This window comes from Pseudopipra pipra, chromosome 11 (assembly GCF_036250125.1).
Source record: "Pseudopipra pipra isolate bDixPip1 chromosome 11, bDixPip1.hap1, whole genome shotgun sequence".
Lineage (NCBI taxonomy): Eukaryota > Metazoa > Chordata > Aves > Passeriformes > Pipridae > Pseudopipra > Pseudopipra pipra.
The window spans coordinates 6,262,754-6,285,755 of NC_087559.1; the positions used below are offsets into that span (position 1 = coordinate 6,262,754).

At 45.3% G+C, this 23,002-nt stretch overlaps 1 protein-coding gene across 2 annotated transcripts in view; it reads right to left on the minus strand.

The window, feature by feature from the left end:
* Positions 1-641: 641 nt before the first annotated feature.
* Positions 642-23,002, minus strand: part of SLC25A26 (solute carrier family 25 member 26) — an 84,413-nt gene continuing 62,052 nt past the window's right edge. For both annotated transcript variants that reach the window (XM_064667250.1, XM_064667249.1), the window contains 4 exons: positions 14,544-14,613; positions 6,554-6,618; positions 5,239-5,312; positions 642-1,096 (listed from right to left, as the gene is read on the minus strand). In XM_064667250.1, coding sequence (XP_064523320.1) covers positions 1,000-1,096; positions 5,239-5,312; positions 6,554-6,618; positions 14,544-14,613 — 306 coding nt within the window. In that variant the 3' untranslated portion in view covers positions 642-999. The remainder of the gene's footprint in view (positions 1,097-5,238; positions 5,313-6,553; positions 6,619-14,543; positions 14,614-23,002) is intronic.

Genomic DNA, 23,002 nt, shown 5'->3' on the forward strand with positions numbered 1-23,002 from the left:
ACCAACACACTCCACAGCACCACTCAGCCAAGCTGCTGTAGATTGGAGCTCCCAGCCCTGATGCTGGTAATGATTTTGAGTAATTCCAGTAAGGTCTTTTCACCGTGCTAGTCCCTGCACCATTTTGGCTGCTACACCTTCTGTTTCCTACATGAGAACCGCAGCAGAGTTTTGCTCTGCCTGCCAGCAGCCCCCTGAGAGCCCTCAGGATCCATCCATACACAGCAGGAGAACCCCCGTGTTCTCCCTGCCTTGCCTTCCCAGGCTTTCTCCTGGGCTTCAGCACTTGAACCTCCTGCTCCTTCAGCTGCTGAGGGATGAAGACCAAAAGAAGGCAGAGCTCCATGTCTTTGCTCAAGCACAGCTGTAAAATAATACAAGCCTGTGCTTTTACTGGAGAAATGTGAGTCTGATTAATAAAGCTGCACTGGCTCCCACACAGGAATGCTTGCTGAGCACCTGTAGGTATAAACAGGAATATAAACTTCCACAAATACAGCTCAAATCAGAAACAAATGGATGATTGTCTTTTACAAAGAGCTCTCCCAACCCAGAATACTTTTGGTGCTGTTGGAGGGCAGCAAGGCTGTAACTCTATCAGCCCCTTCCCCTCCCCACGTTATGAGGCAGGTGCCACTGAATGATGAAAACTTGCTTTATTTCAGCCTCCCAGCTCAGCCCCCGAGCTGGAGGTTTCCAAAACACTTTCCCTGCAGGAGTTCTAATAACGCCTTTCACGGCCACTGTAATTAGCTGTTTACCCCCCAAACATTACTTTTTTGGCACAACTCTCACAATGACCTCACTCACTTTCCATGCAGGAAAATTTCATGTTTGGGAAATTGGATTATTGGAGGATTTACTTTTCTCTAACAGGGAGAGTGGCTCTCAGCCTGCAGGACAGCTGCTGTGGCGGGAGGAAGGCTGTGCTCGTGGCCCGACTCCTCCTCCGGCTTCTCCAGCTCCTCGGTGGCCACCGGCAGGACCGGCCGGGCTGGCTCAGAGCAGCAGCTGGCGAGTCTTCTCGTATGTCCCCAGGAAGATGAAGCCTCCCAGGCTGATGGCTGCCATCCGTGGGACAACACCTGCAAACAAGCTGAAGGCAAAGGAAAGGTGGCTTCAGGGGATGAGCCGGGAGCGGGTGTTGCTCGGCCGGCTTTGGAAAACAAAGCCAAGAAAAACTCTGTCTTGCTGATTTCTTAAATCCCACCCCACTGCTCCCTGAAGGAAGTCTGTCTGGACTTCCCTAACACAGGACTCCCAAGGCTTGTGATTTTTAACCCCTCTCCACACTCCTCAGGTGCAGAAGGAAAAGGCAGAAGGTCTTTATGGTGGGAGCTCAGACACATCCACATGAAGGGCTGCAGACAGATGGGAAGCGTCCCATCCTCTGCTGCCCCCATCCAGCCTGGGCAGAGGGACCTCCTCTCTCTGCCAGGGGCTCCTCCACTGCAGAGACAGCCCTGCTCGCTGCAGCAGCCCGCTCCCAGTAACACACAGGGGCCAGCCAGGATGGAGCAGGAATATTCAACCTGTGGTGCTTTCAGCTGCCACAATTTTTAGGTGCCTGATCCTAATAGTTCTTGGAAATTAACAGGAAACTCATGTGAAGCCAATTGCTTGAGACACCTAAGCTCCCCTTTCGTTCAACAATTTCAGGATAGGCCAGTGTATTCCCTCAGAGGATTACAGGCTTCCTCTGTGGCAAGCAAGGATTAAACATTAGGCTTGAATCCGTTTGGCATCCCCCCCACCTGGATGTATTGCCCTCAGTCTGGCTGAGCTCTGCAGGGACACTGCCCTTGGCTTTTCCAAATACTGCATGGTCCCTGCCAGGAGCATGTTCACAGCAGGACAAGGTGTAATTCCTGGTGAGGCCTGACTGCTCAGGAGCTCCCTGCTCCCAGCCTGTGCCTGGCTACTCGTGCTGCACAGGGAAACCTCTGGCTGCAGGAACTCTGGCTGTAATGAGCTTTGCTAAGGAGCCTGGAGCACACAGGCAGATGGAAACATTTTATGGCTTTACTAGACAGCAATTGGGTCTATTACCATAATGACAGCTTTAAAACAGAGTAATTTGTACAAGGCATGTATGGACAGAGCACTGATAGGGCAAATCCTATGGAGCAGCATCGCTCCCAAAGCACACACCATCCCTCTCCTGCCGAATTAGGCGGCCTCATTATGGGAGCAGTGGCAGACATTCATTTTCAGAACAGCCCACTCGAGACACCTCTATTACACAAACAGGAGCTGATAACTGAGTTATCTAGAAGCTGCATCCCTGGCAACCCCCTACTACTAACCATCACTTCCAAGAATCCTGGCCCTGCTCCCTCCAGTTTCCCATTCCCACCTGTACCCGTGGCCTCTCCAATCCACACTTCCCCCCTGAGCTCCCTCCTGGGGGAGGGCAGAGCTGGACAGCTGCAGGGAGGTCCCAGATCTGGAGAGCTGAGCTCTGCCACACATCTGATCCAAACTGGTCCCCACTGGGCCATGCCTGCTCCCATCAGCAGATGAGATAAATTGGATTTATCTCTGCTAGCCCCATCAGAAACCGCTCTGGTGGGCGCAGGTCTGCTGTCTAGCTGTATTTGCTCTCTGTCTGCACAGATTTAACCTGGCACTCTGCCACTCCTCAACCCCTAACAGGAGACTAACAGAACCCCTGCAGTTACCCTCTGGATCATAGAATCATTTAGGTTGGAAAAGACCTCTAAAATCATCGAGTCCGACCATTAACCCACTGCCAAGCCCACCACTAAACCATGTCCTCAAGCACTACACCTACACGTTGTCTGAACACTTCCAGGGATGGTGAGTCCACCACTTCCCTGCAAAAGTGGATAAGGCACTGCAGGGCCTGGACACAGCACAACGGGGCCAGTGCTGAAAAAGGCACTGTGTGCCACAAAACTCACGTATTACCCTCTGGACCAACGAGGTGGCCATGCTGAGAAAAAACACTGCTTTTCTCTGGCTACAGCTTTGCACCAAGCTCACTCTGTGGGCAGCTTGTGTTTTGCACAGCAGCCAGCAGGATCTGGCTGTGGAGAGCAGTGTGGTTCACACCTGCCAGGCCAAGTCCATTCCAATAAGGAACCTCATCGGAGGAACAGGACACCCGGTACAAGCTGCCAGCTCCATCCCCAGGTACACACAGGCTGGGACAACCCATCTCACCAGATTTATCACCCCAATAACCCTCATCTTTCTCACAAGTGAGTTCCAAGCTTCACCCACAGCTTTCAAACACCTTCACCTCCTTGTGTGAAAAGCAGTCGGAAAAGATGTAAACCCCCTTTCACGTGAACGGTTCAGCTACTCCACTGGCAAGAGCAAAGAGGCACACGGATCCTCTCACCCCACCCCTATCACACCTCCCCCTGCAGGCCTGGCTTTCCCTGGACAGAAAGGGATGTGAAATTTCTTGGCATGAAGCAGAGGGATTTACTAGGTGCAGACCAGGAAGCTGAGCCCTGTGCTCTGGTTTTAATAAGGTGGCAATAAGCAATGCGTCTTTCTGCCCTCAGAATTCCTCCTCTTCAAGCACGAGATTTATTAGAGGAGCCATAAATCATGTCATGTTGCAACTGGCCAAAAAAGCCCGACATTTTTATTGTTTTTGATTAATAGATTTATAATTGGCAGCAGGCATGGCAGCCTCTACGTTTATTTTTCCCAAGACTTTCTTCCTTTTCCTCACAGCTGACGCAGCTTGGCCTCCTTTACATGTTACTTTTTCTCCAGATCACTTATTGTTTTGATTTCGACTGAATTGTGTTCCCTTTGGTCCTAGTCCACGGGTACTATCTTTAGGCAGAGTTTAATTTTGGGTTGTTTAGAAAAGGGCACTGCTGAAACACCCTGAAAAGAACACAAACATACATTTTTACTTTCTGCTGTTGGCTGGGGAATGGGGGAGGTTTCCCCAGCCAAATCCATGCCTCTTCACACCCCTCAGAGCTCAACTGCCATCAGCAAGCCTCACTTCTCCCATTCCCTTTCAAAACATGCCTTAAGAGTCCACCAAGCCATGCAGGACTCAAAACTCATCTACTGCCACATCACCTCATCACCTCATCACCTCAGAGAGGCAAACCTGAGACAACCCATCTCAGTGCTGCCGGGGGGCACAGCTGGACGCCTTCCTGGAATCGGTGTTCAGGAACTTCCTGCAATTTGTTTTGAATTATCTCCCACATGTGTAGAAAGAGGACTGAACTTTTATTAGCTGGGCAAGCAGAGATCAGATGTTCAGAGAAAGCTGTCCCCCATAGAGCAGTGATGTGCAGGATGCTTTGGGAATGGTTTACAAAGGTTAAAACAGCGCCCTGAGAGCATCGGCCACAGTGAGGGGGTTAAAAACCTATGAGAAATTACAGGGAAAAGCCCCAAGTAAAGCTTCCAAAAATCTCTCAATTTCTCTTCCAGGCCATGGGCAGGTGAGAGACAAGCCCTAGTGAAGGAAGCACAGGCTAAACTCCATGGGCTGGAGAAGTTGTTTAAGACATATATTCACTATGAGTGGCGAACAACTGGTATGAGTCACGCCCCCAAAGAAGGCAAGGTGGCGTAAATGAAGCAGGTAAAAATCAATAATAATTTATAAGCCTGTGACACCTCAAAATGTTCTCCAACGGCTAGCAGAGGAATCTGTGTTCCCACACCACTCCAAGGTCAGGAGAGCAATTCTCTTGTCTCAGACCTGAGCAAAGTGAGGCAGTTAAGAGACTGGACAGACATCAATCCAGACTTCCGCAGCATAAGAAATTGCCAGTAGGTGGAAAAGACTGTCCATAAGGGACACATGACTCCTATGCTGTCCTTCTCTGACATCTCAGGAGGGGGGATTCACACACCTCAAGAGGAAACTGTGGTCCTCAATGCCACAAGATATGCAAGCCTGAATTTAAATGGATACAAAACACAAACACTCACAAAGTCCATCATGGGTTGTTAACACAAAACCGCCCTCACCTCTGACACCTGGAGCTGGGCTCAGAGACTGTACCATGGATATACCCCCAATAATCCCTATTTCTGTGCTCTTCCCTGGACATTGCCCCCAGCCAGTGCTAGGGCCTGAGGGACTTGTTCTTAGCTACCTACTCCCTGTCCAGGTGTACAGCAATCAAAATCTTTTCTCTTCGACAGAATTTAAATATAAGCAACCATCCCATCCTCTCCCATCCCCCGACACGATACAACACCCAAGGTGCAACATGTCCTTACCCTGACAGGCCTTGTGTCCTCCAGATGCCACCAAGGGCAGTCAAAACGTTCCCAGTGGCATTTCTGGAACCAGCCTGCACCACAGAGAGAGAGAGAGAGAGAGAGAGAGAGAGAGGACACAGGACACTGTTGGTAGAGATTTAGACCTTAATAAAAACACACTCTTAAAGCACCAACAAGTGACTTTGCAGCTCACTGCAGCAGGACAGCATCCTTGAGATTTTTTAAAAAAGCCCCAAAACCTGAGCAGTGCATTGCATGTGAAAATTGCCTTAAGTGCAAACCAGAGGACAAACAGCAGAACTACAGATGCTGTAGTTATTAGATGTGTGATCTAGTTTGTGGAGATAACTAATATAAAGAAGCTGTCTGAATGGTCTCAAAACACCTCAAAGCACCCTCCCTCCCCTACCAGTGTTACCTGGTTGCCCAGGATAGGGCACAGATAATTCAAACCTGGTTCTTACAGTTTTATCACCCACACTATTGAAAGACAAAGAATCTGCAGCAGATGCAGCCCAGCAATGACAGACACGCCCAGCAACACGGTGAGCACAGATGTGTGTGACTTGGCTGGGGAGGTGCATGTTATCAACAAGTTACACCCCCATACTGAGAGACATGAGCAACAGGGTGAAAACCACCCATACAGCCTCCAGGATGCCTGTCCTTTGCCAACACAACAGCTCTTTTCAGGGTAGAGAAAGGCTTTAGGAATATCCACCTGCTCAAGGCTTTTAGCTATGTAGCTGTCAGCTCTGCTCTGGGTCAGTGAGATGATGATGGGAACATCAGACCCACTATCAATTTATAAACTTATTAAACTTACTGATCTTATAAGCAATCTTCCTTTTGCTCTGGTTGGCAGATGCAGGCCATCACAATCGCTATGGCTTAAAATTTTAGGACAGAAAATCCAGTGCCAAGCCCTCCTCAGAAAAGACACACACACGCACTCTGAAGCCCAACAGTTATCAAAACAACGGAGGAATAAATCCCTGATGGGCAGTTTAACTTTGGGTGTCTGACTCTGCAAGGATTTTCTCCTGAAGACACTGCATGAGACTCTGGTCAAGCCCAAGCCTTGTTTCAGACAAGCCCATTGGGAAAGGACCAGAGGAGCAACTCAAGGAAAGGAACACAACAATTTCATTAGTTCTGCATGCAGTGCCTGTTCACATCTAATCCTGCTTTCGGGGACAAGACCAGAAACAATTATTAATAGGTGCTGGATTTCATTCTGTAACGACCCTACAGAAAGCTTGGAACTACCAGGCCAGTCACCTGTGTGTCTGCTGGACTCCTTCACTCTTACCTTTGCCAACATAATTCTCGTCTTCGCTACGTCGAGAGGTGTGGTGACTACAGCTGCGAATCCACCTGAGAAAATTAAAATACCAAACACAAGTGAGACATTGTTGGGTGGATATGAATGCCACACTGCCTATAATTCCCAGGGCTGTGGTCAACAGTACTCTGTTATTAATGCCTACAGCATTTTCCCCCCTGTCAGAGCCCAGGTACATTTGTTGAGGGTCTGCACACAGAGTGTTTTGTTATCGTGTGTTGACTTAAGAAAACGGCTCTATACTAGTTAACTCTAAATCCAAACATCCCCCAGGGAGACTACTGTCCTTTTGTTTTGGACTCTACATGTATGAACACATGAAGGTTGTAATGATAACAGATTCCAGTTCCAACATCTACAGCAAGCCTGAAAGGAAGAACCTGCTTATTCATTTGCAGAGATGGGAAAATAAACCAGTCCCACTGTGTTCGGCCTCGAGAATTAAAACCTGACCAATCAAATGCTACAAAGATAAAAAGATGCTCTGCATCTGAAACACACAAGCTTCAGGGGCAAAGCTAACCACTAGATACAGACAGACTGAATCTGGACTGTTAGACCTGGGACTCTGTTTGAAGGAAAAAAGACAAGCCAGTGTTTGGGATGGAGCTCATCTCCAACAAATGAAATCAGCTCCACTTCGGATAACAACAACGTGAAGCTGCCCAAAGGTCTTAGAAAATTGTTAGAAGTCTGCTGCCACAAGTGCCATCTTCCCCTCAGGGGCATTTTTATTCTCTCTAATCACTCCCAAACTTCACCCTTGGAGCTCATTACTTACACTTGCCGCAGCCAGCTCAGCTGTGATTTTCCTCCTGAAAGCCAGAAATCCAGCTTATCCATCCACATGTCTCACCCACAAACGTGTGTGTCTGGCTCCACATTCTAACCCTGTGGCTACAGCCTGGCCTCTTGTGCTATCTAGGGAGCAGCTTTGCTGTTTTTTCTCCCAGGATTTCATTCCTTTTGCCTTATTTCCCCATCCTAAAATTAACTGTAATCTCTCCTCCTCTGTTCACAATATTTCAAGTAAGTAATTCATGCTGAGGAAGAGCCAAAGTGAAGGAAACTTCTGAAATGCAGGAGCAGCAGTAAGTGAAGAATGAAAGGGGAAGAAAGGGTGGGGAGAGAAAAGAGAGACTTGTTCTGAAATTCTTCTTCTTCCTCCTGTTTTTTTTTTCTCTAGAGCTTGTATAAATCCTGTATCTGCTATAGCAGGGAACAAAATGACTCCAAAGACTGAAGCCTACACAGTACCCAGGGAATAAGCTAAAAATAATCTATTTTCTGTTCCAAGTTTTAAGGAATGTTCAAAAAATTGATTTCTTTTTTCTTGGGATGGGAGAGGGGAAAAAGCATTTCTTCCAAAACGTGTAAAGTAATGAAAAAATCCATTTTCCCTGCTGGCTCGTGTTCTTACCTGCATCTCTCTCTCTCCATCACCTTAGCTTGAACATATTAAACCCCTGTTTTATGACAGAGGAGGCCAGGCCAGCTGGCACCCTCCTTGACTTCTTACAGTTAATTAAGGAATGTCCCATGACAGTTCAGGAGATGCAGTAAGGCACATGTGCAGTGCCCTGGATCTCAAACAAGAATAGCAGGAAAGCTGAGTTAGTGAAGAGCCCAGAATGCCTGGTTTGGGAGCAGCTTCCGCTCCCGTAAGGTCGGCCCATGTGGTTCGCTCTGCCGGAACCTTTCCAGCAGTGGTACCTCACTGAAAAGCAGAAAAAGGGGTTGTATTCAAGAAGTCAAAGCAGAAACTGTGAGCAAGTTAAACTAAATTCCAGTCCAGAAATCTTTTTACTGCGAGCCAGTTTTTGAGTAAGTGACCCAAAGGCTTTGAGGGAACGGTCTGGACAGAAACTTTGGTGCTCATGTCAGCGGTGTATTTTTAGAATGGTAAAAATAATCTTCATGGAAAATAGTGGCTTTACAAGTCTGGATGTAGAAGCCCTTCCTTTGCCCACAGAACAAGATAAAATTAAACAGTGAACACATGGCTGTCAGACCTGAAGCAAGCAAAAAATCTCAAAGCACCATCCAGCTACAGCGTTGATGGTAACACGTTAGTCAGACTAACTTATGTCCTTTATCAGATCCCTGCAAATTTTTTTATGCATTTGTTCCTAAGAGTTTCTTATTGGCAGCAGCTTCAACCTTGGCTGATAGAGTGATTAGAACAAACACAATTTATCCTGACACGATGTTCTCAAATTCTTATCTGAAAAGTTTAATCAAGGCTGATTGGTTTTCATTTTTCCCCAGCTAACATCTGGATCTTTCCTACTCTTGTGTTATTAAAATTTCAATGTTTCTTTTTCCATCACTGGGAAGTATTTGGTACAGATTTACCAATCAATTCAGAATGACAACAGCAACAATAAAATGCTTCATAAGCACAACAAGCAGCAGGATAGCGGCTAAATTAAAAGCAAGTTTGTATATGCTTGACAAAAACACAAGATTAAAGCTAGCATTTGTTGGGAACTGCTTTTTATTGAAGGCAGTGAGTCTGACAAAATGAATTTGCTCCAGCTTTAACCCTAAATGTCCAAGGTAATTTTAGAATGACTTCTTCAACATTAGTGCACAGGTATCCAGGAACAGGCCACAGCACCAGTGAGGTCCTGCTCAGTCCCACCTACTCCAGCCAGGTGAAGGAAATTAAAACATGACTGTTTCCAATCATCAGATTAATACAACAGATACAAACCAGTACAGCCAGGGTCTACTTATTCAAAATAGGAGGGCTGTGCACTGCACTAATACACATTAGGGCCCAACAGATCTTTAAATCACTTCTATTTATTTAGTCATTCTACTCCTGCTGTCACTGAATTCTCCAAGAGCTGCCATAAAAGGCTAGAGTCTGATCAACTAGCCAGCAAACAGGAAAACTATCAAATGGGCAAGAAAGGCCCAGACACATCCAGCCTCACACTTCTAATCTTTCCAACCTCTCTGCAGAGCTGACGGAGAAAAGGGCACCTTTGCAGGCAGTCTGTGTTCAGACTCACTCACCAACTCACTCCTGGACAAGGCTCCTTTCTCTCTTGCCCTAGAAAGAGCTGGTGATGACTTGGGCTCAGCAAGTAGGCATAAACATGGATTTTCACATGGGATAAGGCTCTTGGCTCATTAATACTTCTAGCAGAGCGACAAATTCCTCTATTGGGAAAATAAACCTTCACTCAGTAGTGGGAAATTCATCACCTGTCTCCCAAGAAGTTACAATGGTCACTGTATATTCACACATCAGCCGAGCTCAGGGTGTTAAACAGAAAATCCCTCTGCTACTCACACTTTCCCAGGGACCAGTTCTTGATGGAAGTGCTAGTGACAGACCTGCAGAGAGTGGTCTACCTTTATTTGGCAACAAGAATAAAAAGTCTGGAAGATTAAAGATATTCCCCTAGGCTCCTGTTGGCATTTTCTACCCTTTTTAGCTGTCATACACAAATAAAACCATCAGAAGAGAGTGAAATACTTCACCTGAGAACAATACACAGCCCTGGGTCCTTGCAGTAAGGTGGCTGCCTGTGGAATTTGCTGCTACAGGAAAATGTTTCACAGGTACTTTGACACAATTCTCAAATAAGATCCCATGAAGGAAGGAAGACAAGTTCTCCTTCAGTCACCTGTTCTAAAGGGTCCAGGGAACCCTTCTGGCCTTCACAGAGGTTACTCCTGATTCTGTGTTCCTGTCATCTGACCAGACCCCTGCTCTCTCTTCTGCAATACCAGCCCAGTTCAGTAGGTCAAGCTTGTTTCAAGAGACAAGAACTTGTGCCTGACTAATTTCCTTGTTGGAATTAGCCCGTCTGAGGAAGAGAAAAAAATCCACATCGAGCTGTACTATTGGCTTTCTTCATTATTATTTTCTGTACTGTCATCTGAAGGTTACCCAGGACTGATTCAGGATCGAATCCGAAATCTGGATTGAAAAACTCAGTGGCTCAGGTCCAACCTAAACCTCACAGCACCCTCTTACACTGACTGACTTCCAAGTTCACAAATGGTCTTTTTCAGAACTCTTCAATCAATAAGTTCTTACTCGAACTTTTATTTTATTGATATTATGTCAAATTTTTTTAAGAGGAAGTTTATTCTGGTCCTTTATCAGTGTGGGAACAACACCTGCCAATGGTAGAGCAAAGTGACCCAAGAACCTCTTTGGATTTCAGCAGAAACGCCAAGACAAAGCACTGCTTCCTCAGAGATTTAACCAATTCAGGGTTAGGAGCCCAGTCCAAGCAGACTCTGCAGGGAAATCTTGAGAACTACTCAAAAATTTATTCAGAGCTATGGAGTTAAAGAGCCTTTTAGACACAGTGTGTAATCTTGTCAGAGCCGATTAGATCAAAACAAAAGTGACGGGAAATCCTCCCCGTTAATGTGCAAAAAGCTCTCGTTATTGTGTTGTGTCTCACTAGACTTGCACCTCCATCCTCCGTGACTTCATAACCACAGAGCATTAATTATTAATGTGAAGCCACACTTTTTTTAGATAGGGAGAAGGAAGGCATCTTAACAGAGGTAATTTTCAATTGCATCAAATGGACATTCAGGTTCTTTGACAAGCTGGAGACCTCCAGGGCAGTACCTTGCTTTTCTGACAGCTAATACCCAATGGTAGGATTTCCTTGCTAGTGTCCCACTTCCCTGGAGGACACACAGGACTCACCCAGGAGCTCCTCTGGGACAGCCTGCCCTGGTACACTGCAGGGCCAGGGTGCAGTGGTCCGGCCAGGCAGCCCAAGCCCAGAGAAGATTCGAGCATGGAGCACAACCACAATCATGCCTGGCCTGCCCATAGCACAGGGACATGCTTCCCTCCTCTGCCTCCACCCCATGCCCAAACTGCTCAGACACAAGGCAAGGTTTGGTTCAAACACAACCCGAGGCTTAAAATATGTAGATCTATCCTTGGGTTCTTCCCCACTGGCTGCTCAGATACCACCTTCTCCCACTCCCTCACTGCTCCAAACATCTCTAGTTAAGACACCAGAGATGATGATAAAGCCAGACAAGGTATCAAGGGATTAAATTATTAACAGATGAGCCAGAGCAGATTCCAAATCTCTGGTATCTATGCTCATGCCTGTTACATTTCTATAAAACCCCCACTGATCACATACATACATGTGTGCTCAACACAGCAGCACCAGGCCTCTCACCAGCAGCACTTTGCCTGAAACTGCTGCCATTTCACAGGCACTGGGGATGGAATTCAACAGATTGTTGCTCTTGGTTCTGTCTTCACCAAACAGTTATAATTCAGCTAGGAACTAACCAATGCACACAGACACGTGTGTGTGCCATAAAGGGAAGCTAAACAGGACTTTTCTTTCGGTTTGTTTCAGCTTATTACCCTGCCCCTCAGGACCTCTAACATATTTTTAGAAAGTATTGAATCCAAGCAAAGAACAGAGAAGAAAAGTGTGTCTGTGTGATTTCACCATCCCACAACTACCATGGTGGCATTTTACAGCATCTCCTTGCGTAAAGGTTGTTTTTTGGATAACATTTTTCTTTTAAGATTTATAACATGAAGATTTTAAATCACTTGGATGCACGCATCCATCTTGTTTTATTCACAGGGTACTGGTGAGATTTTGATTTCTTTTGTTTTGGGGTGGAAAGAAAGGGATAAAGAATTTGTTGGGTTTTTTTTTCTTAGCTTGTTTGAAGCTATGTAGGTAGTTAATTTTTAACTGTGGAATCCATTCTTCAGAAAGCAGGAAATTATTTTTTCATTGCCTCCCCTCAGCAAGAAGGCTAAATATTTTTGGTGAAACAGAACAGATGCAGTACCAGAACAGATCAATAAGGAGGGTCTGCATGTTACATGTCTGCAGAGGGAGGCAGTGGAGACACAGGGGAAGGTTCTGATCCAAAAAGAGCTGAACCTTGTGAGTTTTGAAGCAGGTCCTCAAAGGACACATGAGAAAGGAAGTTTACAATACTGCTGGTGAAAAGGAAAGAATAGGGAAACAAAGCACAGAGAAGGAAAACCAGGATGGAGGAAGTGAAGCTGGAAGGATGACCCAGAGAATATTTACGATCACTGATCACAACATGACCTACAAAACAGGACTCCAGCTTTGCAAAGATTTGTGCTGGGGGAATAGAGCCTATGAAGGCAGGTAGGTTGAACTGTCCCATCTACCACCACCACGGACCTGGAAGTCTCTGCTGCTCTAGGACCTGGTGTCTCCTCCAACACCAAGTCTTAGGTCTCCCCAGCATGCCTCTGAAAGCTCCTTCTGCAATATTTCTGCTAGAAAAGCAGCAGACACTGCTGAACATCCACTAAATAGTAGCAAGTCCAAGCACAGCTGGTCAGAATCAAGACACTCAGAAAAGGAATTGGAGGCACTGGGCTAGATTTCCAACTGAGGCACCAAATTGGACTTCAGGAAATTACTCTGCAAGGCCTTGGGTAAATCAGATAACCTTTCCAGCTCTCTGAACATGCCTGAACACAGTTTTGTATCAATCTGACTGTAAAGAAATCAACAGAGGTAAATTAATGATCCCCATCACACCTGCAGACGTACAGATTGCATTTTAAACATTTTTAGTCTGATAGCTTGATTTGTTTCAAAACAAAAATGAACGACCTGCTTTAATCACTCTGATTTTGTTTGCACTGATTGATGAAGTCGGTTTGTAGAATCCAGCAGCGGGATTTTAAGCAGAATAAAACTCCCTTCCCATCACATAAACAGAGAAATAACAGCTGGACAAGACCATGAGAGGTCATCTAAAATACTCCCTCTGCCCCAAAATGGAATCAGTTCTACCTAAACCATTCCCTCACTGCTCACACACCCAACCTACTAAACTGTGCAGCTACAGCCACAGTCCCTTCCCTCAGCTGTGCAGTTTCAGTGCCCTTCAAAATGAAGCCTCAGTCTCTGCAGGAATTCTGCTGCTATTAATACTTCATTTCCCATAACACAACTTATTTTTAAAAAGTTACATACGATGTAATGGTTCTGAATTTAAGTTATCAAAGAACAAGCTTTGCTTTTGATAATCTCTATTTCTAGAAATGCTATAATTTCTCTTTAAACAGGATTTATTTTTTCCACATATTCTGTTACTGGTTTGGAATCTCAAAATGTGTTTTAGCTCCATGGGGAAAAGCTCTGGCTATCCATCTCTTAACTACTAATCTGTTTTTTCTATTAAGACAGTTGAGTCTCTCCTCCCTCAAACTTGTCAGCTATACTGATGAGTCACTAATTGATTTTTTTCCTCTCTCTTTTTTTTTTTTTTTTTTTGGAAACAAGTACAGTAGGCTAAAATCAAGCAAGAAGACTACTGAAGAATTCAATTAACTTCTGGCTCGATTGGTAATAAATAGTGCAGTATTGTACTCTGCCACTCTTTATTCTTGTTCTAGTGTCTGGAGACTGCCCAGATGTTGTGTCCTCTGGGCTTTTTTGCTGTGGAAGGCTTTTGCCTCCAGGCTGAGCAGTGCTCTCCTCTGCTCTCCTGCCTCCAGTTAATCTACATGGCTGTCAGAGCTGTCACATGAATGGTGAATCATGGCCTCTCACTGCAATCACTTCAGCCCCTGGGGAAGTGCTGGGAGCGGACAGCTGCACAAACCCCCCCACCCAAGCAAAGTTTCTCCTGGATGAGGATTTTCCAGATCAACTTTGAAATAATCACAAAGCCTGACTGACAGGCCCCTGGTTTTTAAATAACTGAAATTTGTCAAAAACAAATTGGTTGTCTTTCAAACAGACACCCTGGCTGAGGTTTTTTTTTTTAATTCTTCTCTTTCCTTTGCTGACTTTCCTATTTCCAAACAACAACTGGTCCGTTTTCTTCTAAACAAACTTGAATTACAAAGGAATGTTGTTCTGCTATACTTAATAGATTTGCACATTTTTCCCTTTCTTCTTTAGTCTTTCCCAGTATAACATATAATCCTTTGCACCTGCAAAAGCTCCACAGACTGCTGACTGCCAAGAATCCACCACGTGACCCTGCTTCCATGACCAGAGATCCTGTGTTTAAAGAGAAAGGAAAATAAAAAGTTATTAAATGTTTGAATCTATCTGATCCCCATGTGAGTTAACTCCGAGGATGGGAACTTAAGTGAAAAGCTATTTTTGTGGCATTTTTTAGTGATGTAATAAGTGATTTTTCCCAAGGAACTTATGTACTTGAACGAGCAGATGGAGTGAGAGAGATGTCTGGAACTGAGGGCTTGAAGCAAATTGCTTTCAGGGAATTCATATGTATGTATTTAAGCCTGTGGCCATGCAACTTTGCAAATATTTTGTGAATTTATTTTCTTTTTGGCAGATAAAACAACGCAAAGCAAAACACTGAGCGGGGCAGGGGGGAGAGGCATGCAAAAACCAGCATCAGCTCAGCTCAGATGTACCAAGGTTCCTACTTAAAATGAATAGTCCCCAGAACCACAAGATTTAAGTCCTGTTTGCTCCCCTACATTTCTTAAACCAACCCTTCCCATCCCTTTCCCCCAAAAACCCCATCGTTCAGGAATTACTCTTATCACTCCCCTTATATCCCAAAGCAGGTGTGTCTCTGTTTCTCACTTGGCGTCCTTAGGGACCACGTACCCTCCTCTCCTCGGCTCCCACCCACCCTGCTGCCACCCCTCAGCTCACAGCAGCATTTCAACACGCACGTTTGAAAGCACCAACAGGAACAGTGCCTCCTAAAAACCTCTCAGGAGTCACCTCAGCCCGTCTGATGAGCCCGAGTGGTGCCAGCAGCAAAGGCCAGCTGGGATGGTTGTACTATGGCAGCCATGGTCACTGTGTTCTCTCCTCCTCCACTCTGCTCCACCCCCCCATCCCCATCTCCTAAAACACTTAACACTGGAAGCTCTCTGGAGGAGAGGTTTCTGGTTTATGATGTGAGGATCAGCGCTGAGCAAAACGGGATGGGATCCATGGCCCTTCTGAGGCCTACCACAGAGAAATCAGGAATTTTATTTTATAGCTGAGGCCTTCCCCTTCTTTTTAAAGTCATATTACTTCTATGCTATAAAATTTTCTTAAAAGCAATTGGTAGCTGTGCTAGGCTGAGATATTGCTCTGGGGCTCCTGGTCTTCAGTACAGCAACTTTCCACTGGAGCAGGAGAACTCTTCCCTTGTTTGCTGACTCTTCATTTAACACACTGTCCTCGTGACTTGCTTATTCCAACTTGGCCGGTGGTTATATTTCAGTTGAATGTTTTAAAAATCAAACTGTTCAAGCAACAATGGCCAGCCACAATGTTGTTTGGTACCCTGCCATAGCTAAATAGCTGCAGTTCTGCTGTACGAAAGCACTAAAGAGATTCCAGTCTCTTTAATGCTAGCCATTCTTTTCCTGGTGTTTTTAGTATGGGATGCTATTCTGCCGTCACCCACAGCAGAAACTCATTTTCATCTCATAAATAAATAAATAGGGATTCATAATTCTTCAAAACCATAATATGCTTTTCTGGAATAACTTACAGTCTTTTGGACACACAGTTCTCTCGCAACTCAGTCCTGCTGGATGAAGGACACAGTGCTCCCTAAGACAAACAGCACTACCTTCCAAAGTGTCTGGGTGTTGTAATAGCATAAATCCCACCTTCAACACCCCTTTCCAAAACACTTCAGGTGCTTAAAAAAACCTCAAATTGAAAATCAGGGTTTAGAAACTTAAATGCTGGAGCCACTTGATAAAAAACAGAATTACTGTATTTTTTCATTAAACGTTCTCCAAAGGTCTGTACCTCTACAGCTAAATCCAAGAACTTACAGCAGCTACTTCTGCCATGAAAAAAAAGCACTGTGGAAGAGCTGCTGGAGGACTAAGAGAAAAATCAGCCCATTAATACAGACATTCGTGGCTCTGCCAGAAGCCCAGCCTATTCTCAATCATGATGGGGTTTTATGTTAATGTCATTGTCCAAAGAAGAAGGAAAAGGTCATTCTTATTTCTTGGCATGTAGCTCTGAAATCTAGTTTCTGATAAAGCCTGGCTTCCCAGTGCAGCTCTGCACAAAGAGCCTTTGCCAAGCAAGGCACACGGTGATGAATTCCCATCCATTATGCCTGCAAATTGACAACAGGTATTTGCAACAATCATGCAATATGGAAAATGGTTTAAAAGGGTGGAGCCAGGAACAGTTCAATTAAATTAGGGAAAAGGAGAATTGAGGCTGGAGAACAGGAAGAAAATTCCCCAAGAGTGAGGTCTACTGAACCGCAGAGCCAGCCTCCCCAGGGAGGAGAGGAAAGCCCTCTCCTTTGAGTCATTTAAAAATAGATTGGAGAAGGCACTCAAGATTGTACTGTGGGGAATAATCCTGCGTTGGCAAGGGCAGGATGAGATGACTTCACGCATTTCTTTCCATCTCCAATTTCAGTGATTCACCCAGAGCTCCAAACCTGAACACTCAGAAGAGCAAGAGAGAAGCAGGGCACGAGGACATCACCCCGGAGGAAGCCAAGAGGAACAAGTGTCACAGGGCCAAGAGGACCAGCAGGACTCTGGTCCAAATTCTTTCTAACCACACAATGCTACGGGCCAAGATGACGTGCTGAAGGTCACACATGCTTCCTCTCATAGCCCATGGGCCAACTAATTGACAGGGCTTCGTGGTAAGTCGGGATTGTAAGTTCTTTGAAAGCTCTTGCCTTTGTGCTGCACTGAGCAGGTTTTACCACCATTAAGACAGGGCAAAGCACAGAAGCTATTACAGACTTGTGGATTACTGTAAAATCAGGGCCTCGTTCCTGGAAAGAAATTCAGGATCCATATACAGATATCCGAAAAACACAGACTTTGAACAGAATTGGCTGGTTATTTGCAGTGATACAGGGCCTAGATCACACTCTGCCAGCCCAGATGCTGCACAGAATCAGAAGAACCTTCCACTCGGGGGGATAACAGCGAGAGCTCAGGTCAGGCAGAGGATGGGTGTCAGAGGCAGGCTCAGAGCCCACAGGCCACGGCTCAGCAGCTCCAAAAAGGGCAGAAGCGGCCACGTAATGCCTGCAGAAGCCCAGCAATGACACCACTCTCCTTACAATATGAAACACAGCACGGGAATTATAAGCCACACAACTGCAACAGTTGGCTCAGCCTGGGTTCCCCACCACCATCACCAAAAGGCTCCTACCTGCTCACACTGTGCTCCTCCTGCAGAAGGCTGCAGGGGATAACCTGACTTTTCCAGGGCAATACCCATTCCCACTAGTATTCACAGCCTAGGAAAGCAGAACGACAAGGAGCACATTACATGAAAGCAGCCGCCATGCCAAGCCTGTGTCATGTGTATTCTATTAAGCTGAAGGCTGAATAGAAGACTTTGTTTTCCACTTCAAAGGACCCCATCCCAATCTCTCGCTCTTCCCTTATGAATAACAAATTGGAAATAAATCTTCTGGCTGAAGCACATGGAAACTCGTACAGTTGGGGCCCTCTGCAGCTTCCCAGCTCAATCACATGCTAATTTTTTTTGTAAACACTTTTATGTGATATATATGTAAATCTCACTGTGCTTTGCTGCACCATGTAAAGCAATACAGCGGGTGTGGCCTCAGGGGATGGGACACAGCAGGAAGCCTGAATGCAGATTTCCAATTATTCACAGGGATAATGTTCACAGAGAAGGGTCATGTTTTATAGTTGGGCAGAGCCTTACTTTTCTTCCTAGTGATCCCATTTCACACTGTTCTATAGGCCAGTGTCCTCTAATTCTCACCACAAATGTTATTTAGCTCTTTTGATACTGAGAACACGAGGACACCTCATTTTGTTGGGGCAGAGGGAGCACTGGAAATGTCACTCTTAGGATATACCTAAGGCCTTCCAATCTGAAAACAAGCAAAAAGGAAAATATTACTGCTGTCTTTAAATACGGGGGGGGGGGGGGGGGACGGGACGGACGTACATGATGCCCACAAATGTGAACTCCTCATGTGCTGTGGACACGTGGCCTCCAGATGGCCAATAACCTTTGACTAGTGCACACAACTCCTTACCTGTGTGTGCCTGCCACCTTTGCCATACATTTATGGTAGAAGTTAGGAGCAGAAATCAGCTGTCAGCTTTGTGCTCCCAACACAGCCAGGTCTTGGTCTATATTCAGGGTATCTAAGCAATGGTAATCCAGAGGAAAATGCAATACTCACACTTCTCAAACCTGATGACCGGCCCAACGCCCCAAGTGCTGCAGGAAGCAACACAGAGAATGAGACATCTCTGCCTTGGCCTTGATATTCTTCAGGCACTAAGAGGCAAGCAGACCTCATGGCACGCACTAAACTTGAGGCCTGCAGCTGAGTAAATATTACAATTCACTCCAGTGATAAGCATCTCTAGTATTTCTACATATCCCTCTGTTCAAGACAGTGTTCAACTTCACGAGAACAGGGGGGAGAAAAATCTGTGCAAACTAATCACATGGATCTGTGTGCACGTGCAGTCCTGTAAGCTGAGGGAAGAAAAGCAGTTTTCAAGTTTGCCTTTGCTACCAGAGATTTTACTTGCAACGTGGCATTCTGCATGGCTGACCCTCACAGATGCATGGCACGTTAGCTACAGGAGAAGCAAAAAACTCATAAGCTGATTGCAGTTTCTATACATAAAGTCAAACATGGAGCACAGAGCCAAACGTCCTCCCCAGTGAATTTTTATGTGCATATGTGCAGCATATGTGCAAGTACATGTGTATATTATCTTGCAGGAAACATGCAAGCCCAAACATGGGAAAAATTCAATGATCTAAGTTCACTGTTGACATAAATGTTGAGACTCCATTTGCACTAATGGAGTTGTGCTCACTTATGCCAGCACTGATTTTGGTCCTAGAATTAAACCCACCCAAATCCTAGATAAATTGAAAGAGAACAAAAGTTGGCCTACATGCAAGAGCATATTTTTCATGTTAAAAGCATTTCATTCCCCTCTTCTGCCCATATAATGCTGCATTGATGTCTGTGACCCATTTGGATGTAAATCAAAATGGATGTGCTAAAAGCCTGGTTAAAGAAAATGTCTTCCAAACAGTGTTCCCATGGCAAGGCAGAACAGCCACACTCCGTTTCCATGGCACGAAGGGCCATGTGTGTGTCTGAGGAGGAAAACACACTTCTGAAAAATCACTTCAAAGTTCGGACAGTTTTCCTTGAGCATCTGCACTGCTACTACCTGCTAATAAATCTGTGCTTCATGGGCTTGTGTGAATAAATTACATGGAAGAACTCTATGAGCCTTTTAAGGTTCTTCATCAAGAAGCGAGCGCCCAAATCAAATGGTGAGCCCTTTGCACTGATTACTTCGATATTCTACCAAACGTCTCCAGATGTCATTGGCAAGCTCAGCAACTTCTAGAGAACCACTTGTGGCCTAGGCACGACCAAGAGTGTCACAATCTGGCTCTGTATCTATTGACTGTTTTCCTCTGGCCGTTTTAAATGCTGCACTGATGACCCAAGACCATCTGACTCTCCCAAACGTGCCTGCAGTGCCGTGAGTGAGGGTTGCATTTGTTTCCCTCTCTTTGGTGCAGATGGTGTGCAGCATTCCTTCCACTGCGCCTCAAGACTGCGTGAATGACACTTATTGTGCCACTAATAAAGAGAGGGCTGTTTGCTGAACAGCTGTTGGGTACATTGTTCCTTTGTGAGAAAAATGCAGCCGTTATGCTAATGGCATGCACACGCTGCACGTTACATCACGCCTCCAAACGCCCTGTGGAAATATGTTTTCCTGATACAGCACCTAAGCAAATGGCAGACACATTAGGGTTATTTAACCATTAGGACTTAATCCCTAAATCAGCCCAACCCTTACTCAAAGAGGGAGCAAGGTATGGTAGAACACTTACCACACTGCCTGCAAGGAAATGGGTTTAAAGCTGGGCCTGGGTTTCATTTACTCCTGATTTACATGCAGCTGAGCACAGAGAAAAGAAACACTAGACTGCTTCTCCAGGAAAAAAGGAAAAGGGTCACCTACCCATACAGCAGGGAAAGAGCCATTTAAGGCCCAGTTTGGCTACATTCCTTTATTTTCTACTTGCCCTCTTAAACAGCAACAGATCTGACTGTAAATTTTAGGAGGGAAATAGCATGTGGTTTATTGTTTCAATGGTGGAGTTATAAACACGTATATTACTGCTGAGAACCCCAGCTGCCTGGGCAGAAGTATTCTGTAAGCTTTTCATTCTTATTAACTTTAAAAATCAGGTGCAATGAGCTCCAAGAAAGATTAGAGTCTTCACTCTCCACAGAAAGCTATCTAGCAGTCTTTGCACAGCAAGATTCAAGATATGTCTCAAAATATATCTGCACTGACCACTAAGAGTGAGGCTGAGACACCCTGTACTGCCTAGCCCAGGTCCTAGAAGTTGAGCTCTCTGAAGGGGGGAACCAAGAGAACCAAGCAAACGGTTTCATGTATCAATGCCCTCAGGTAGACCTGTGGTTCAGTTCACCAGCAGATTTCCCCTCAATACAAGTGCCTTGTGCCTGGGGTGACAAATGAACCTGAACAGAAAACAGGGGACCTAAATCCAATCCCAAACCTGCTCTCCATCACGTGGGCAGAAACCAGTTTAGAACCAAACCAAGGAACTTCTGTTCTGACCCAACCAATTTTTAGATCCTGCTCAGCCTCACAGGGGAACAGCTGTACTCTCCCCATTCTCTTTGCTACAATGGCCCACTTATTTCACAGGGTGGAAATGTGCCCATGTGCACTCACCCTCTTCTCCAGAAGCCACCAAAGCATTCCTTCCTCTGCTTGTTCAGCATCTTACAGCACAGCAACCCACAAGGGAGACCTGCCCACATATCTCAGCAACCTGTCTCCAGCTATTGCCCCTGAAGTCCAACCAAATATCTCTTTTTGTAAAACATCTGTTAATTTGTGAGACCTACAGATTTGAGAAAATTATCTTATTGCTAAAGCCAGTGACAAAAAAACTTGTGGGATCACTAGAGGTGCAGAAAGTCTAAGAGCTGTAAGTTTTGCTCAGCAATGAGACAAAGAGAGAAACTCTGGCCCTACTGAGTGCCAGAAGAGCCAGACCTCACCTTGAGCATGGTCAGTTCAAGATTTTTATCTTTCTTAGCAGCTCCTGGGCCAGTGGAGCAGCACAGCCTGTGCCAGCCCTCCCGGAGAGGATAGGTGTGCAGGGGCAGGACTGGCTGACCCCGATGTTACACAGTCTTAGGAACATCCAAGTGTCTTGTCTTAGAATCAGGCACGTCTAATGAAAAAGACAAATGGTTCCCAGGATAGTAGGTTTGTTTTCCTTAAAAAAACCCCACCAACTAAACAAACAAAAAACCCCTTGTTTTTCAAGCCTACTCATTTGAGACCTATGTCCTCCAGTCCTGCCTGTTCCTTCCCTCCTCACTGGCTACCAAAGCCTTTTCTCCAGACATACAATACATTTGGTCTATAAAGAGACCATTCTCCACGTACAGCTGCATTTGAGTAACTCTCAGAGGCTGGCTCTGAAGCGCAGCCAACATGCAGAAATACAAAACCCAAGAGGACTGAGTCTTGTTTCACCTGAGACAGGTTTATCTTACACACAGCACTGTTCTTTGAAGGAGCTGACTACTTCCAGTGAGCCATAAGAAACAGGCATTTTTGACAAGATGTTTCTGAACTCAAGACCTAACCAGAGGCTCTTGATTTTCTGCAGGGTTTTAAAACTCTATTTTATTGGAAAAAAAAAAAAAAAAACCTGATGCCCTGTATTTCTGTAATACCTCCACAGCAGAAATTAAAGTTATTTTGTTTTTCTCAGTTAGGTCTAAAAGACAAGAATTATAGATTAAAACATGAAGTAAATGATAAATCACCTATGTGCTGCTGGTAGAACTCAGATATGATGATTACAAGTGCTGAATAAAACACCTGACCAGAACAAAACAAAAAGAAGGGATGGGCTCCACAGTGCTGTAGTCATCTGAGCAGAGACTCCACAGCCCTGGCATCAGGGTGAAAGCAAGAGCTGCACTAGACTCTGTGTAACCCACAACAATTTCATGCCAAATACACAGCCCACAATGTGAAATTCCCACAATGAAGAACATACATATAGTATTTCCAAAGCAAGTTACAGAGGCACCCTGGAAATTCCAGGGCAGTGTACAAGGGGACTGTATCTTAAAACATTATTCCAAAACCTGAACTAATATGGGAGGCACTGTGCTTGGCTGGCATTTGGGAAGCACACTACATCTATGCTCTGTTGCCTTTCTTCATGGCCAACTGGTTTTGAGATGGGATCAAAAGCATTAGCCCCACATAAAAGAACCTAAACCTGATCAAACTGTCACAGTGGTATTCGACCATGGTGCTCCTCTGAGGGCTGGTGTAGCAGGAAGTGAATGAGATTTGAAACACCCCTTCTTTCCCTG